Genomic DNA, 16,546 nt, shown 5'->3' with positions numbered 1-16,546 from the left:
CAGAATGATCCGAAAAGAAGCAGAGAAAACTTGCTATGGGGTAGAATGTTAAATGTTAGCTCTAATCTCTGCTTATCAACTAAGGACACAACCTCTACGGCGTCTAGTGCGAATTATAATCAGCAGTCAGCTGATCCTAGAGAACTGGCTCAAAATGAACAGTTAAGACCTCAACCTCGTGGTAAAGGGGCCATTTACTTGCGAGGCTGCGCCAACCACTGAAATCTGATTACTTCAATACTGACGCTGAAATCCTGCATAAATTCATTACACATCTCTTGCCGGAATTTTTTTTGCAAGTCCTTACACACACACAAAATTATACCCCAAAGCCACTTAAACTGACAAGACTACATCATCCTGGGCGCATCCGGCTTTTAAAACATTTCAGTCGCTTCGGCCACGCATCATTTACGATGACAGGGAATCACTGACGATGACAGGGAAAGCGCAAAAGCCAGTTTGGAGAGCACGTGCTTTCCTAAGTCAATACGAAAAGTAACCCTACGCCCACATCACGAACTGGTCGGGGGGGGGGGGCGGGGAGCGAGAAATCTTCGCGTTTCCAAGCTGAATCTCGACCCCGGGCGGGTCGGCCAAGGCACAAGCCCTGCTCGCACGCCGGGCCGGCGCCACGGCTCCCGGGAGCCCCCGTCCCTTCGCCCCGCGCGCTCGGGCGCACCGCGGCCGGACGCAGGTGGACTCCAGGCCGCGGCGGCCGGACGCGGGCCACCGAGCCCGGGGGCCGCGGGGAGGGGCTGGCGCCGCGAGGCCGGGGAGGGGAGCCCGGCCGCACTCACGCGCCCGAGGGCGGCCGCGGGGCCGTCGCCGCGTCTCCCCGGGTCGCGCCCTGATAGGGGTGCGGGGCGGGGCGGGGTGGGTGAGGGGGAAAGACCTGGCTCCTCGTTCCCTCCGGAAGCCGCCGGGCAGGCAGGAAGTGACGAAGCAGACGCTGTCCGGTCCGCGCGGGAACCGGGTCCGCGCGTCCGGCCGCCGGCGCGGCGCAAAGAGCCCCCGCGGAGCAGCCCGGCCGCGCGCCGCCGGCGGAGCGAGCCGCGTGAGTGGCCCCGCGCCCCGCGCCCCGCCCCGCCGCGCGCCCCGCCCCGCCCCGCCCCGCCGCGCCGCCCCCGAGCCCGCTGCCCGCGCCCGGCCGGAGCGAGCCGCCGGCTCCGCGCCCCAGAGCCCCGCGACGGGGCTTCCCCGTCCGCCCCCCGCTCTGCTGTCCGGGAAGAGCGCGCCTCGAGCGTCTGGGTCGGGCCGGGAGCGCGCAAGTGCGTGACTCCCCCGCCGGGGGGTGGCTCCGGGCGAGTTGTGTAACCCTCACCCTCACCGCCGCCGTCACCCCCGGGGCTCTGGCCAAGTGGGAGCTCGAGTGCGCCCAGCACGCGGGTGGTGAGTCACCGAGTCTCTGGGCTGCCCGGCACGGGCGCCCTCAGATGTCCACTGCCCTTTCTCGGCCCGCCGGTTGGCCCGTGACTTTGTCCCCTTCCGCTCCGGCAGCCCCAAACCTTGAGCGCTTCGGAGGATGGAGAGAAAAAAATCCAGTCGGTGGTGGTGGTGGATAGTGTTGTGTGAGCAACTCGTGGAACTGTTTAAGTGATTCTCATCTGGATTCGTTTCGAAATAACAAAGCTCTTAAGTGAGAGGCGAAATTGGTAACATTTAAGACGTGATGACAAGGGATCTTCAAAATTGAAGATCCCCCTGAAGGAGGGCGTGGCCACCCACTCCAATCTTGTCTGGAGAAATCCATGGACAGAGGAGCCTGGTGGACTCCAGTCCATGGGGTCGCAAAGGGGCAGACACGACTTAGCGATCAAACCACCACCACCAGAGGTAGTATCAGGAACCCCAAAGAGGAGGAAAAAAAAAAAAAATATATATATATATATATATATATATAGTTTATGATACAGTCACTTGATCCCAAGAAGAGGTTTAGTTCTCTACGTAAAAGTTTGTCAAACTGAAATCTATCCCTAGTTGTTCACGTTTTGCCAACTTTATCTCTGGATATTTATTTCAGCAAGGAGTTGATCAAGCATTGATTTACAGGGAAAATATGTGGGAAAGGTTCTGTTTTCTCAGAAAAGCCCTGCATGACAATCCAAGCACACGGTGAGCTTGCCGAAATATCTATCAATTTGCCAGGCAGGAACCATTGTAATGCCCCTGGGCATTTTGTCCTCAAGAGGGAGGTGGCGTGTGTACACTTGGTTAGCGTGTGGGGAGCTGGGAGGGGGCTAGTCATAGTTCAGGCCACAAGGGAGCCATCGTCTGTATGGTGACTTTGGACAGGCTTACAGAGTCATGTCATTGGTCATGATGGAGGAATGGGCAGGGCAGGCCTACCCCTGGTGCAAATCTTTCACAACTTCACTACTAAAAATAACTCAAGTGCATGTCCCCGGAACAGTAGTGTTACTGCATAGTGTCATTGCATACCAATCAAGTTGTATAACTCTTGGTAAAATTTCACCGTTTGTGGTCAGCAGTACTTTAGAATCCTTCTCCAAATATAACGAGACTGGCAGATTTGTAGCAGGAGGAAGACAGCTCTGTAGGAACACACCATTTATTGAGGGGTGCAGGAATAGAATTTTGTGAAACTCTGAAGCAAGAAATTAACCTGGCTCAGAACAGTCAGGTGTTAGAACACAGGTAGGAGACCCTTTCACAGTTGTGTCAGATAAAGGGCACCTACAAAATGTCTCAGTAGCCACAGATATGTAGTTCCTTGTTCCTTCTCTAATTTCTTGTTAACTCCCAATCCTGAAACCTACCCCACTCAGGGACGGCATGGTAATGCCAGGCCTTCCGCAGCATCTCAAATCAGACACCTAAAGTCACCTCTCTCTCTTTTTTAAAAATAATTTAATTTATTTTTGGCTGTACTGGGTCCTCGTTGCGCAGTCTCTTCTTTAGCTGTGGCGAGCAGAGGCGGGGGGTGGGTACTCTGTAGTTGAAGTGCACGGGCCTCTCATTGTGGGGGCTTCTCTGTAGCTGCAGCAAATGGGCTCAGCAGTTGTGGTTCCTGGGCTCTAAAGCACCGGCTCAAGGGTTTAGTTTCTCTGAGGTATGTGCGATCCGCCCGGACCAGGGATCAAACCCATGTCCCCTGCTTTGGCAGGCAGACTCTTTAGTCATCTCTTACAGCCGAAACAGTCATTGTTATTTTACATTTTGGCATCAACAAAAATCTAGAAAAAAATTCTAGATTCCTTGCCCATAAAGACAGTTATAGTCTCCGATCTTCCAAAAGTTTTCCCTTTTAAGGTAGGTTGATTACTTACTATGAATAATGTTACGTTCAGAGAAACTCTGGAGTTCGGTTTTAAGGCATAAGAATCGAAACTGAATAACGTAAAATCCCCCTGCACCTCCCACTCTCTTAAAAAAAAAAAAATCCATCACCAGTCTTTAGTAGCTAGTAACTGTGTATGTTGAATGATTTAGTAATGTTTAGATCTTGCGGCTATAAAATTTTATCATTTAAATTCTGTTTTTATTAGTCTCTGACTGATTTTCCTAAGACCAATCTTTATTTTCATCAGACACACACAGATGTTTCAGAGACATTACTCTTGCTCTCAGTGTCTAGAATTTAAGTTAAATGGCCGTTCAGTGATGCTCCCTTTATTATAAATGAATACAGTCTGTCCCCAGACCTCTGATAGAGATTTCAGGTGTAAGAAAGGGGCCAACATGCCAGCTGACCTGGGAGCAGACCCTGGCGAAATTTCATTTTGTGCAGAGGCAAACTGTAAGAAAGGAAACAGACTCTGCCCTTAATGTACACTTGTTAACTGAGACAAATCTACATTAAGAAACATTCTGGAGGCTCATAGGACAGATATTTCAGTGGAGGAATTTCTACAATGCTTTCACTATTTTAGGATGCCTAGAAAAAATTGCAAAATGACGTCTTAGACATTCCACATACCCTTTTTCTTGGTATTAGAAAATGACTATCACTAGAAACTACAGTAAGTTATCACCTGTCATTTGTTCAGTTTTTCTGCATTTGACAGAGTGTCTAAAACAACACTTCTGAATTTCTTCCACATATTAGATCATTTATACTTACTTAGGTGAGATTTAACACAAGGGAAGAACTTTCTCCTTAAGGGACAATTCAATGAACTTCCCAACGGCAAGTGAGAAACCGGGACTCTTTCCCTCGCTACTTGATACGCTTGCTGTTATCACTCTTATTTTCTGTGGGAATGTCCAAAGAATGCACTTCCTTGAATAGAAGTCACAGCTGTGTAAGTAGCAAAAAGTGACTTTTGATAGCTTCTTTCAACCACGTTTGGCCAGGAGGCCAAGGCTGCACAGATAAAGCTGCAGACTTTCGTTTTCCAGGTGCGTCGGGGGCCTGTGGAAGAGCATGGTCCTGGGCAGCGCCTCTCATCAGAGCCACTGTCACGAGTCCAACACCGTGCTGTTCTCTTGGCATCCCAGCCAGCTGTGTGGGCCTGTGTCTTAAGTATTCAGGTGCATTTGCCCGGGTAATAGTTACAGGTTGGAAAATGTGCAGCGATATTTCAACCCATATCCTTTTAGAAATATTTTTTTAATCTCCAAGTTTGAACTTTTATGTAGGAACTGTGATGTTTCAAAGTCAGAAATAAGGGGAAATGCATTCCGTGCCTTAGTGATCTAGATCAGGGTTGGTCAACTTTTTCTTGCCTTTTTTTAACTTAATTTTTTATTTTGTTAATTAATATATTGGGGTATGATTGGTGGTTTACAATATTGTGTTAGTGTCAGGTATGCAGCAGAGTGACTCAGTTATATGTGTACATATAGCCATGGTTTTTCAGGTTGTTTTCCAATATAGTTTATTACAGTGTTGATTAGAGTTCCCAGTGCTACACAGTAGATCTTTGTTGATTATTTGCTATATAAGTGGTGCATATGTATCAATCCCAAACTCCTAATTTATCCCTCCCCACCCCCTCCCCTTTCCCCTTTGGTAACCATAAGTTTGTTTTCTAAGTCTGTGAGGCTGTTTTCTGTTTTATAAATCTTAACAGGCCAGATTGTATATATTTGAGGCTTTGAGGGCTGTGAGGCAAAAGTGAAAGATACTGGTAGTTCTCTCAACCGTTTAAAATGTATCTATTGGAAATGTAAAACCATTTTTGACTCCTGGGCCACACGGAGACAAGCAGGGGCTGCCGCTGGCCAGTAGGCTCTCTGTTTGCCCACCTTTGTCCGGCTGTCACACCGTCAACCTGCCCCCTTTACTGTCTTACAGGCCCATGCCTGGGGGCTACGGAGTGATGGGGGACGATGGGGCCATGGACTACAGCGTCCACGAGGCCTGGAATGAAGCCACCAACGTGTACCTGGTGGTGATCCTCGTCAGCTTCGGGCTCTTCATGTATGCCAAGAGGTAAAGGCTTGAGGTTCTCAGGGTTGATGAGAAGATCCTGAGTATTGACAAGTTTTGCAGGTTGGTTGGTTTGATCTAAATTCAATGCACAAAAACGATTTCACCAGCATTTTGGTTCCTACTATGAAAGCTCTCTCTCCTCGGCCCTGTCCTCAAATACCAGACACCAGGACTTGGCTTGGAAAACCCAGCTGCTCCAAGAGCCGGGCTGTGAGTGCAGCTCTTGGCTCCCAGGCCAGCTGCTCTGTACTCCCATTCTATCACTTCTGATATAGCTCAGAGTTATCACTCAGCCAGTTCACTGTCACCCTTGGACAAGCACATATTTTTGGCCCACGTCCCTGAAATGCACAAACACCAACTCCTACATGTTCAGCACTTCTATCCTCACACGTTTCAAGCTTTCCCTTCTGTTTCTTACGCATGACTGTGTCCCAGAACTTAGTGAATGATGTTGTATGGTCTGATTTCTTGTCTGTCCATCCTGCAAACACTCAGTCCCCCGAGAACAGGGGCTTTTATTTAACCTTGTGTCCCTGAAGTGGCGCATTAGTGTAAATCCTCCACAAATACTTCCTGCTGTCATTCCAGACACTGTCGCACAGTTTGACTGTCCTTTTCCACACTTCCTGGCTCCTTTAAGAACAGTGAGCAAAAAGGGAGGGAGGTGTTGCTTTGAAGAGGAAGAACAGCAGTAGTTAGATTGAGTTGCTTCTGCTCATAGCCACATGCTTTGTGACGTCCTGTACCAAGGTCAGAGGCATTAGACAGTCCGGGATAATTAGTCATCCAAGAATAATTGCTGCCTGGCCTGGGAAATAGTTCAGATTCACCCTTCCCGTGGGACATGCAGGCTCGCCCTTCACAGCCCCGTGAACCCTGAGCGGCTGGCCTGGACTCCAGGCTGGGGGGAGGGGCGAGAAGAGTCCCCACGGATCACCCCAGGGCCACTGGTAGGTGACAGTGGTCCCCTAAAGAGAGCTGCCACCTCCTCCCCACCCCACTGTTTTAAAAGCATAGACAGGCTCTTGTTCATTTTAACTAGATGACCCCACTAAGGCCACGCTATCTATTTAAAAAATAGTTTTATTCATTGTTTCCCAGAATTAAGGTCTGCTCACATTCTGTTTATTCAGTACCCCCAGTAAATTAGCTTTATTTGCATGACATGACAGGGAGGGAAAAAAATTGTACTTTTTTTGTCTGTGCATTTTTCTAAACAATAGGGCATTTTTTGTGGCGATGAGGAGAGACACGTCGTATACGAAGTGGGTGTATTCAGTCACTACTCTTCCTTTCTTGTAACTGTGTGACTATACATGTACAACTTCTTACTTTCAGTGAAAGAAAGAATACTTGAGCCAAGGTGGCATCTCACGGGGACAAAACTGAAGAGGGGCTCACGGCCGCTTATGTGCTTTTAATGCAGCTTCTGGTTACTACGATCACAAGAGTGTTACAGTCATATAGCTGAGAATACAAATCTCTTTTCTGCGTCGTTTCTGTGTTTTAGGAATAAAAGGAAAATTATGAGGATATTCAGTTTGCCACCTCCAGCAGAAACTCTGTCAGAGCCCAACTTCTATGACACAATAAGCAAGATTCGTTTAAGACAGCAACTAGAAATGTACTCCATTTGTAAGTATACGCTGCCTAATCACATACATGTTATGGACTGTAGCCCACCAGGCTCCTCTGTCCATGAGGTTTCCTGGACAAGAATACTGGAGTGGGTTGCCATTTCTTCTCCAAGGGGATCTTTCTGACCTAGGGATCAAACCTTCGTCTCCTGCTTGGCAGGAAGATTGTTTACCACTGCACCACCTAGGAAGCCTTGTTACATACACAAGCATGTTTATTACATACTTTTAAAAAAATTTGTGTCTAGTGTTAAAAGGTTATCAGAAATAAATGATGGTGGCACAGGGAATTATATTCAGTATCCTGTAACAAACCTTAATGGGAAAGAATAGGTGTGTACATGGGAATCACTTTGATATGCTCCAGGAACTAGCACATTTTAAACCAACTATACTTCAGTGAAAAAGAAATTTTTTTTTTAATTTTAAAAAATAGCTGATAATAGAAGCGTAGTACCCAGTTTGCATGAAGTTAGTGCTTCAGGACCCTTCCCCCATGCGGAGCCCTCTCCCCTAAAAGGAGCCCTAGCAAGCTGTTTGTGTGATCACATTTTTTGAAAATTCAGCAAAAATTAGCTGTTTTGTTAGTCGATGAGACTGCTGTCTGGTCCTCCTTTGACTTGCCTCATGTGCAGTGGCGTTGAGGTGGCCACGAGCACTTTGAGGATCCAGCTAAGGGAAGGTTTTGAGTTGAAGCTACTTTTAGTTTGGGTTTGAGTTTTGTGTTTACAGAGTTTGCAGTCACTTCAGTTTCAATTAAATGACCGCGTACTGCAGCCACATTATGTGTGTATAGGAGCAGCTTCCAGGCCAGAGGTTATTAACATATCCTGTGAATCCGAACACTGCGTGTGTAGGTGGTAGAGAAGAAACAAAGGTTAAAGGGCACAGAGCCAGGGTGAATGTTCCATCCAAGCCACAACCTCTGATGCCACCATTAAAAAAATGAGGTGTGTCTTCCATGGTGTGTCATTAAATGAGGAAGGGCACGATGTAATTGTATATATGCTAGGGTGCCACTCCTTTAACACTGAATGACTACAGCATGTATGTGTAGTAAAAATGTTCTATCTCATTTTTCTTATCGACATACAGTTGAGTTACAATGTTGTGTTACACCTGTCTTGACATGTATATGGCCCAGTGATTCAGCTATACATTTTTATACATATAGTCTTTCTCAGGTTTGTCTCTCCCTGTAGAACACCACGAAATATTGAGTAGAGTTCCTTGCGCTGTTTAGGAAGTCGTTGTCGGTCATCATTTTGTATTCAGTCGTGTGTGTATGTTAATCCCAACCTCCCAATTCATCTCTCCCCGACTCCTTTATGTCTGTGGGTCTATTTCTGTTTCGTAAAAAAGTTCATTTGTATCTTTTGTTTTCTAAGATGTCACCTATAAGCAGTATCGGTGATATTTCCTTCCCTGACTTCGCTTACATGGCCGTTTAGATTGCCTTCATTGTCTTGGCTATTATAAATAGTGAATTGGCTTGGCTGTTATAAACAGTGCACCTATGGACATTAGGGTGCACGTACCTTTTCATATATCCAGTTTTCTCTGAATATATGTCCAAGAGTGGGGTTGCAGGATTGGGGTAGCTTTAGTTTGTAAGGAGCATCCATCCTGTTCTCCATAATGGTTGTACCAGTTTACATTCCCAGCAAGAGTGTAGGAGTGTATGTTGTCTCCACATTATTATTTGTAGACGTTTTGATGCTGGCCATTCTGATCCTTGTGGTTTGGATTTGCCTTTCTCTAATGATTAGTGACGTTGAGCATCCTTTCATGTGCTTGTTGGCCTTATATTATGTCTTTTTTGGAGAAATGTCTGTTTAAGTCTTCTGCCCATTTTTTGACAGGATTGTTTGTAAAAATGTTCTGTATGATTATGCAAACCTGGAGGAAAGCTTGGAAAGATACACATGAGATTATTAGCATTCATTACCTTGATGGGGACGCTGTGGAACTCAAGGAGAAAAGACAGTATTTTTAAAAGAAAGATGTCTGCAGTAAAATCTTAAATGTGAATGCGTGCATGCTCATGGGCATAAAAAGAAGCAAGAAAGAATGATCAGCAAAGATATTACTAGTGTTTCTCTCAGGAGACTGGAATTTCAGGTGAAAAGTAGAAAAAAACATATATATATAATTTCTCTAACACAAGTAGAACTTCTAAAAATTCTTCAGCATAAATTTCACGCTGAGAACTATAGACAGCAGTTCCTCTCTGGAAAGGGGCTGCAGGGCTATCAGGTGGGAGGAAGATGCACTTTCAGTGTTTCCTCTTTGGGTCCCTTCTGCATTTTGTATCATATTCATGTGTTACTAGCTCAGAATAAGAAGTAAACCTGAATTTAGCAGAGCAGCATTATTCATAGTAGCCAGAAGATGGAAACAACCGGAGCATCCTTGGCTCCTGAATGGTCCACAGCCTGTGGTCTGTGTGTGCACAGGGATCATTCAGCCTCTAAAGGGAAGGAAATCTGACAGGTGCTGCAACAAGCAGGAACCTCGAAGACGTTATGCTCCAAAATTACTCCTATCAGGAAGTGAAGGAAGCCAGTCACAAAATAACAAATAGTGTGTGATTTCACTTCTGTGAAGCAAATTCCCAGAGACACAGAGTGGAGTCCTCACCAGGAGCTGGGGGAGGAGGGGACAGGGAGCTTCTATGTGCGGAGGAGAGAGGTCAGCGTGGGGTGGTGGGCAGACAGCTGCTGCTGGTGGCGGCGCAACAATGTGAATGGAGCGTCTGCCCCCGAACCACTTAAAAATGGTGAAAATGCAAATTTCAGTGTTTTTGTATTGTACCTCAAAAAAAAAAATCCCCAAGAAAACCTAAGTATTAAAAACACAGAGAGCGAGAAGCTCTGTATGGAAAATTAAAGGATTAGGTTTTCCTTGATGCCTACTCAAAACAGAGGTTAGTGGGAGTGCCCTGGTGGCCTAGCGGTTAGGATTCGGTGCTTTCACTGCAGAAGCCAGAGTTCGATCCCTGGTGGGGGAATCTAAGATCCTGCAATGCCGCGCAATGCAGCCAAAATATAAAAACAAACAAGAAACCCCCAGAAGTTAGTTGGCATTAAAAAAAAAAATCCACTGGCATAGCATATACAATTTTAAACCCAGTGTACCGCTCTTTTTCTTCTTTAATGAAAATGGCATAAAAATGAAACTTGTCCAAATGCCTGTGTTTGTAAGGTGTGTTAGTTTCTGTTGCTCTATTACCACAAATTCAGTGGCTGGCAGAGCACAAATCTTAAAATTACAGGTTAAAAGTCCCACAGCAGTTTCACTAGGGCTAAAACCACAGTGTCAGCAGAGTTCTGTTTCTTTCTGGAGGCTGTGAGGGAGCGTGTGTTTCTTTGCCTTTTCCAGCTTCTAGAAGCTACCGCATTGCTTGGTTTGTGGCCTCATTCACCCATCTTCAAAGCCAGTGGCATTGCGTCTTTCTGGTCATTCTTGCATTTTTATAGCTCTCTCAGTCTCTGAACTCAGCCAGTAGAGGTTCTCTGATTTTCAGGGCCCCTGGGATCAGGTTGGGCCAAATAATCCAGGTGATTACATAATCCCCCCTCTCAACATCCTTCATCACAGCTTTAGAGTCCCTTCTGCCCTAGAAGGCAACATATTCACTGATTACGGAGATTAGGATGTGGATTGGAAGCCGTTGTTACAAATAGTGAGTATTTGCACATTTGATGAATCCCATCACATTGCATCATTCTTAGTGTTGATGACATATCTAATCCTGATTTCGTCTGTTGGTTCAAGAAAGAAGCAGACAAAATTCTCTTCCTTAAAGAGTGAAAGTGAAAGTTGCTCAGCCGTGTCTGACTCTGTGATCCCATGGACTATACAGTCCATGGAATTCTCCAGGCCAGAATACTGAAGTGGGTAGCTGTTCCCTTCTCCAGGGGATCTTCCCAACCCTGGGATCAAACCCAGGTCTTCCGCATTGCAGGCAGATTCTTTACCGACTGAGCTACCCGGGAAGCCCAAGAATACGGGAGTGGGTACCCTATCCCTTCTCCAGGGGATCTTCCTGACCCAGGAATCAAACTGAGGTCTCCTGCATTGCAGGCAGATTCCTTAAAGAGGACCCCCCAAATTGTATAAGCTTTAGGCCACAAAAGTCTGGATCTACCCTGAGTATATAAATAAATAGTATTTCTTCCTTTGCTGGTAAAAACTTAACGAAGAGACTGAAAGCTTCAAAGCTAAACCATTCACAAGACTTTGGCCCTCCACTCTCTAGTTTTCAGGTTAAGACCTTCAACAATTATTTCTCAGAAAAACATAAACGGTACAGAATTGCAAGTCCGTTTTTTCTTCTCGTGTATATTAATGACAATGTTCAGTAAATGTCTTAGGCTTGTCATTTAATATATAGTCAAATTCCTTATGATGTGGCAAAAGCATTATTGATCATTTATCTTGAGGTGGAGATGGAGGATAAGAAAGGAGGACATTACAAAATGTTACTTTGAGTTTAGTAGCTTTATTAGTGTTTACCCTATATTTTGGGCTTCCCAGATGGTGCTAGTGGTAAAGAACCAGCCTGTCAAGGCAGGAGATGTGGGAGACGCATCCCTGGATCAGGAAGATCCCCTAGAGGAGGGCATGGCAACCCACTCCAGTGTTCTTGCCTGGAGAATCCCATGGACAGAGGAGCCTGGCGGGCTACAGTCCATAGGGTCACAAAGAGTTGGACACGACTGGAACGGCTGAGCATGCACTCAGTCTATATTTTAGTGTTCTGAATAAGCCAATGTACAAAACAATAATAATAAACATTTGAAAATGGATATCAGCACTGATGAGAAATTAGAGGATCACAAAGTATCATAAATTTCAAATTGTTTAAGCTAATTCTTTACTGAGAATCATGACTTGACTGTAATTTAATGGTGTGAGCTCATAATGATTTTGTGACTTTATTAATTGTATCTCCTTTTGTTCTTGTTTTTTCTTTTGTTTATTTCCTAATAGCCAGGAAGTATGACTATCAGCAGCCACAGAACCAAGCTGACAGTGTGCAGCTCTCGCTGGAATAAAATCTCAGAAAATCAGTGGCATAAATGCTTGTTGTTCAAGAGTGCAGTCTCCTCCCGCTACTAAATCATGACCAGCGTTTTTGGGTCTTTTTTAAGTTCTGTCTCCATAAAATCATTTTGTTTGTGACTTTCCCCCCAATTTTCTGGTGTGTTTGGTTTTGCTTTTTAAAATTTCATCTCCAGATCATTTGTTCCACAAATTGAAAATGCCTCCAAAGGCCTGAACACAGAGAGTCTGGGAAGGTATGCAGTCACCAGAGGTGGCGGTCTTACCTTGTGAAGACCTTCACTCCTTCAGGATGCAGTCGGGAGCAAAAGCGCAAGAGTCTGGAGCCTAGGCCACTTTTGGACATTTTCGCAAAATTAAAAAATAAAAATCAAATCATTGAAAGAATTTCCTCTTCGATTGTGTCGTGGGATAAATGTCATAATGGATAAGGGACTAACTAACGTGTGTTCTTGTGGCTGTTGTTACCTCCGATTGAATTAGCCATCTTTGTTTCTTCAGGAGTCACACAGGAAACTGTCTTTTCTGCACCGGGAAATCCTGACGCACACCCTCTTGCTAGTTGTGGAAGTTTCCTGGGACTGGAGTTCGTTCCCCTTCATTGTGTTCCCACGAGGTGTGTCCTTCCACCAGAAGAGTCTTCTTCCAGCCATGCCAGGGCCGTGCTGCTGAATACTTGGGCACCTCTGACAGGTGCTAACTACTTGCTTTGGGATCTTATGACTGTAAATGTTTAACTGTCTAGCTTCTTGAGCTTTTTTTTTTTTTAACCATAATAAGCTTCCCTGTAGACTCATACCTTGTACCATTTTTCTGCTGAAAAGTTCATGCTGAAAACACTGAAATGTTTTTGCCCAGTTTTTCATATTTATTTAAAGAAAAACTGGTTGGAGGTAATAGCAGGTACATTTAACTGTCCGTATAACTGTTCAAGAATTTGTTTTCAGGACTTCCCTGGTGGTGCCGTGGCTAAGACTTCATGTTGCCAGTACAGGGAGCCTGGGGTTCAATCCCCCGTCAGGCCACTGGATCCCACGTGCCACAGCTAAAGCTCTTGAATGCTGCAGCTAAGACCCAGAGCAGCCAAATAAATATTAAAAAAGAGAATTTGTTTTTGAATGAAATGCAATTTTAAAAGTTAGAGTTAATATTTTAAATGTTATTGCCTTTTCCTTTACAATTATGAAGTAAAGAATATAAATTTTATTGGGTTTTTTAAGGTTTTTTTTTTTTTTTGAGATGGACCATTTTAAAAGCCTTTATTGGATTTGTTATAATACTGTTTCTGCTTTTTGTGTTTTGGCTTTTTGGCCAAGAGACATGTGAGATCTTAGCTCCCTAAACAGGGATCAGACCTGCCCCCCTTGGATTGGAAGGCAAAGTCTTAACCACTGAACCAACAGGGAAGTCCCAAGAATATAAATTTTAAATGAAAACGTTTAGGCCAAATGAAAAAATTTCAAGAAAATTGCACTTACTTTAAAATTTGTGTCATTCAAAAATGTGTATATTTTACATGGTGGATTGTTGAGCAAATGGAATAATTCTTTCTTAACCCACAGATGAGTTTGAATTCCCCACCTGTACCCAGAATGAATACGTAGAGTGAAGGATTGTAAACAGTGGTAATTATGGCCTGGGGCGAGCAGAGCAACGAGAGAGCAGTCTCTTAAACTTTGCTCTTATGTAATCAGGGGTGGGAGTGGTTCATATGCTGTCACTGATGGAGGCACAAACCTGGACAAATTATGAAAACTGGCTATGTCAGCTGATTCGGACAAACTGTGTACCTAAATAAATAAAAATCACAACACAACTGATGGTGATGGTTTTTTATTTGTATCCACTAGCCATGAAATTGAAAGATGTTTGTTCCTTGGAAGAAAAGCTATGACCAATCTAGACATCATATTAAAAAGCAGAGACATTACCTCACTGACAAAGGTCCATCTAGTCAAACCTATGGTTTTTCCAGTAGTCATGTATAGATGTGAGAGTTGGACTGAGAAGAAAGCTGAGTGCCAACGAATTGATGCTTTTGAACTGTGGTGTTGGAGAAGACTCTTGAGAGTCCCTTGGACTGCAAAGAGATCCAACCAGTCCATCCCAAAGGAGATCAGTCCTGAATATTCATTGGAAGGACTGATGCTGAAGCTGAAGCTCCAATACTTTGGCCACCTGATGTGAATAACCGACTCATTAGAAAAAACCCTGATGCTGAGAAAGATTGAGAGCAGAAGGGGACGACAGAGGTTGAGATGGTGATGGCATCGCCAACTCGATGGGCGTGAGTTTGAGCAAGCTGCAGGAGTTGGTGATGGACAGAGAAGCCTGGCGTGCAGGTCCTGGGGTCGCAAAGGACACGACTGAGTGACTGAGCTGTACTGTAGACAGTATCAGATGGCTTTTTATTTGCACCCACTAGATGGTGAACATTGGACTCTGGCGAGTGAGAGAGGAAGATTCCTCATTTTTCTGTAAAGCCTGATGAGAGTCCCACCCCCTACCAGCAGGATCAACGGCAAGGCCGCTTTGAAGTTTCCTCTCTGCTTCCACAGCTGAGCAGGGAAGGGGGGCTGCCCCGCGGCCACACTTCAAAGCCACGCCAGCTGACTGTCCCGCTTCTGCACCCCCTCGCCTCCGGGAATCCACCAAGGGTCCACAACGGAGCTGTTTTCTCTGGAAGAAAAGCGGCATGGCTAATAAACAGCCCACTAACACTGGTGTTCTCCTTTCCCTCGTTTCTCTCTTTCACTGCATGAAAGTTGCGAGGTTAGCGCAATGGGGCAGCTCCCCTGGGTGCACAGCTGGGCCAGCCCACTGCTCCAAGGGCACAATTGTTTGCTCTCAGCCTTACACTGTTTCCGGTGGAGTTCTTGAGGATTCACCAGAAAGTAAGATGCAGAGTTTAGGGTAAGATTGCTGTAATGTTGGAAATGTATTTAAGTATTCAGTAACAGTAAGAGAGGAAATGGTATTAAAAGTAACTTCAGATATTAAGAATAAATGTGTCTTAGACACTACTGTATATAAAATAATATGATATCACTTATATGTGAAATCTAAAAAATGTTTTACAAATGAACTTATTTACAAAACAAAAGACTCACAGATTTTGAAAGCAAACAGTTACTAAAGGAGAAACGTCATGGGGAAGGATAAATTAGGAGTTAACATATAAATTAGGGATTAACATATGGGTGCTGGAGAGCTGGAAATAAAAAGGACATTTGGCTTATATCCAACCTTAAGCAAAGTAGCAAGGCTCACAGAAGAGCGACTGAAGCTTAGTCTTAATCTGTTTCCCACGCGATTCCCTAATAAAGTCAGAGCCAGACAAAACTACAAAGCAAGAAGCATCTCCCACCTGTCTTTTTGCCCCTCCTCACCCTCTTTCCAGTCTGTACGGGTGAGGTTAAGTCTTGATTAAGGAGTTAAAAGTGAGGATGAGGAGGTAACCCAAGAACTGTGGTGAGCCCTACATGGAAACTTCCAGCAACAGGTTGTCTTTCTCCTACCCTGGACCTCTCACCCACAAATGAACAAGCAGCCTGTAACACTGGAGTCTGCTGACCTTTATTTTATTTACATACAGTAAAAAGCTAAAGCTGTACAGCAGCCACACCCAAGGTAGGAAGATGATTAGTCAAAGGGGAAGCAAGTAAAACCGTCTGGGGTAATCAGGAGCTTCTCTGTCCCCAATGTGATACTGAAACCACTGTGCTATTCGTGTCTTTTATTTTTGATGTTTCTTATTCCAAAGTTTCTTCTCTTCCAAATCAAGAAGCAACAGAAGTCTCATTACGAAAGAGTGGCTCCATCCTGGGGATTTTCATGAAAGAAATATTTTGACAGATTTCAAACTAGCTGAAGAAAGCTGAGAATTTTAACTGCAACCAATGTTGATGTTGTTAAACTCAACTGCAAATCCCTTTGACCTCAGAAATCTGAAAAAAAAGTCCCACGTGAAGTATTTATGATATAACAAGTAAAGGTATGTTATTTATTTTGGGAGGAGAGATTATGTCTCTGAATAACATTTTATTTTGAGGTTTAAAAAACCAGGCACACTTAAGTTGACTACATGCCAGTATGGGCTTCCCTCGTGGCTCAGATGGTAAAGAATCTGCCTGCAATGCGGGAGACCTGGGTTCGATCCCTGGGTTAGGAAGATCCCCAGGAGGAGAGCATGGCAACCTACTCTAGTATTCTTGCCTGGAGAATCCCCATGGACAGAGGAGCCTGGCAGGCTGCCGTCCACGGGATTGCAAAGAGTCGAACACGACTGAGCAACTAAGCACACAGCATGTGCTGATATAAATCTTATACCTGGAATGCTTTCTAGTAAATAGTAACTAGTCCAGAGTAAATGCTTGGTAGATAGTTGCTGAAATAATTAATTAACATCAATTTATAAAATTGATGTTTATTTTTTATA

At 44.8% G+C, this 16,546-nt stretch overlaps 1 protein-coding gene across 3 annotated transcripts; it reads left to right on the top strand.

Annotated features, from left to right (window-relative positions):
* The first annotated feature begins 1,020 nt into the window (after positions 1 to 1,020).
* On the top strand, positions 1,021 to 13,902 carry SMIM19 (small integral membrane protein 19). Of its 3 annotated transcripts, none has more exons than XM_068970846.1 (4): positions 1,021 to 1,057; positions 5,264 to 5,401; positions 6,915 to 7,039; positions 12,037 to 13,902. In XM_068970846.1, exons 2-4 carry the CDS (start codon positions 5,268 to 5,270, stop codon positions 12,099 to 12,101), a joined length of 324 nt encoding a protein of 107 aa, XP_068826947.1. In that variant the 5' UTR covers positions 1,021 to 1,057; positions 5,264 to 5,267; the 3' UTR covers positions 12,102 to 13,902. The 3 variants fall into 3 exon arrangements, with proteins under 3 accessions (XP_068826947.1, XP_068826949.1, XP_068826948.1); XM_068970848.1 differs by lacking the exon at positions 12,037 to 13,902 and adding an exon at positions 10,642 to 10,716; XM_068970847.1 differs by lacking the exon at positions 1,021 to 1,057 and adding an exon at positions 4,417 to 4,497.
* Positions 13,903 to 16,546: the final 2,644 nt, after the last annotated feature.

This window comes from Capricornis sumatraensis, chromosome 4 (assembly GCF_032405125.1).
Source record: "Capricornis sumatraensis isolate serow.1 chromosome 4, serow.2, whole genome shotgun sequence".
In the NCBI taxonomy this organism is placed as follows: domain Eukaryota; kingdom Metazoa; phylum Chordata; class Mammalia; order Artiodactyla; family Bovidae; genus Capricornis; species Capricornis sumatraensis.
The sequence above is the reverse complement of the archived record's forward strand: the minus strand, read 5'-3'. Positions and strand labels throughout refer to the sequence as shown.

What these genes read in the sequence shown, in the direction of transcription:
- SMIM19 (XM_068970846.1), top strand. Translation starts at nt 5,268, where the DNA reads ATGCCTGGGGGCTACGGAGTGATGGGGGACGATGGGGCCATGGACTAC. An exon ending in CTCTTCATGTATGCCAAGAG is followed by an intron (nt 5,402 to 6,914) that starts GTAAAGGCTTGA and finishes TCTGTGTTTTAG; the next exon opens with GAATAAAAGGAAAATTATGA. An exon ending in ACTAGAAATGTACTCCATTT is followed by an intron (nt 7,040 to 12,036) that starts GTAAGTATACGC and finishes ATTTCCTAATAG; the next exon opens with CCAGGAAGTATGACTATCAG.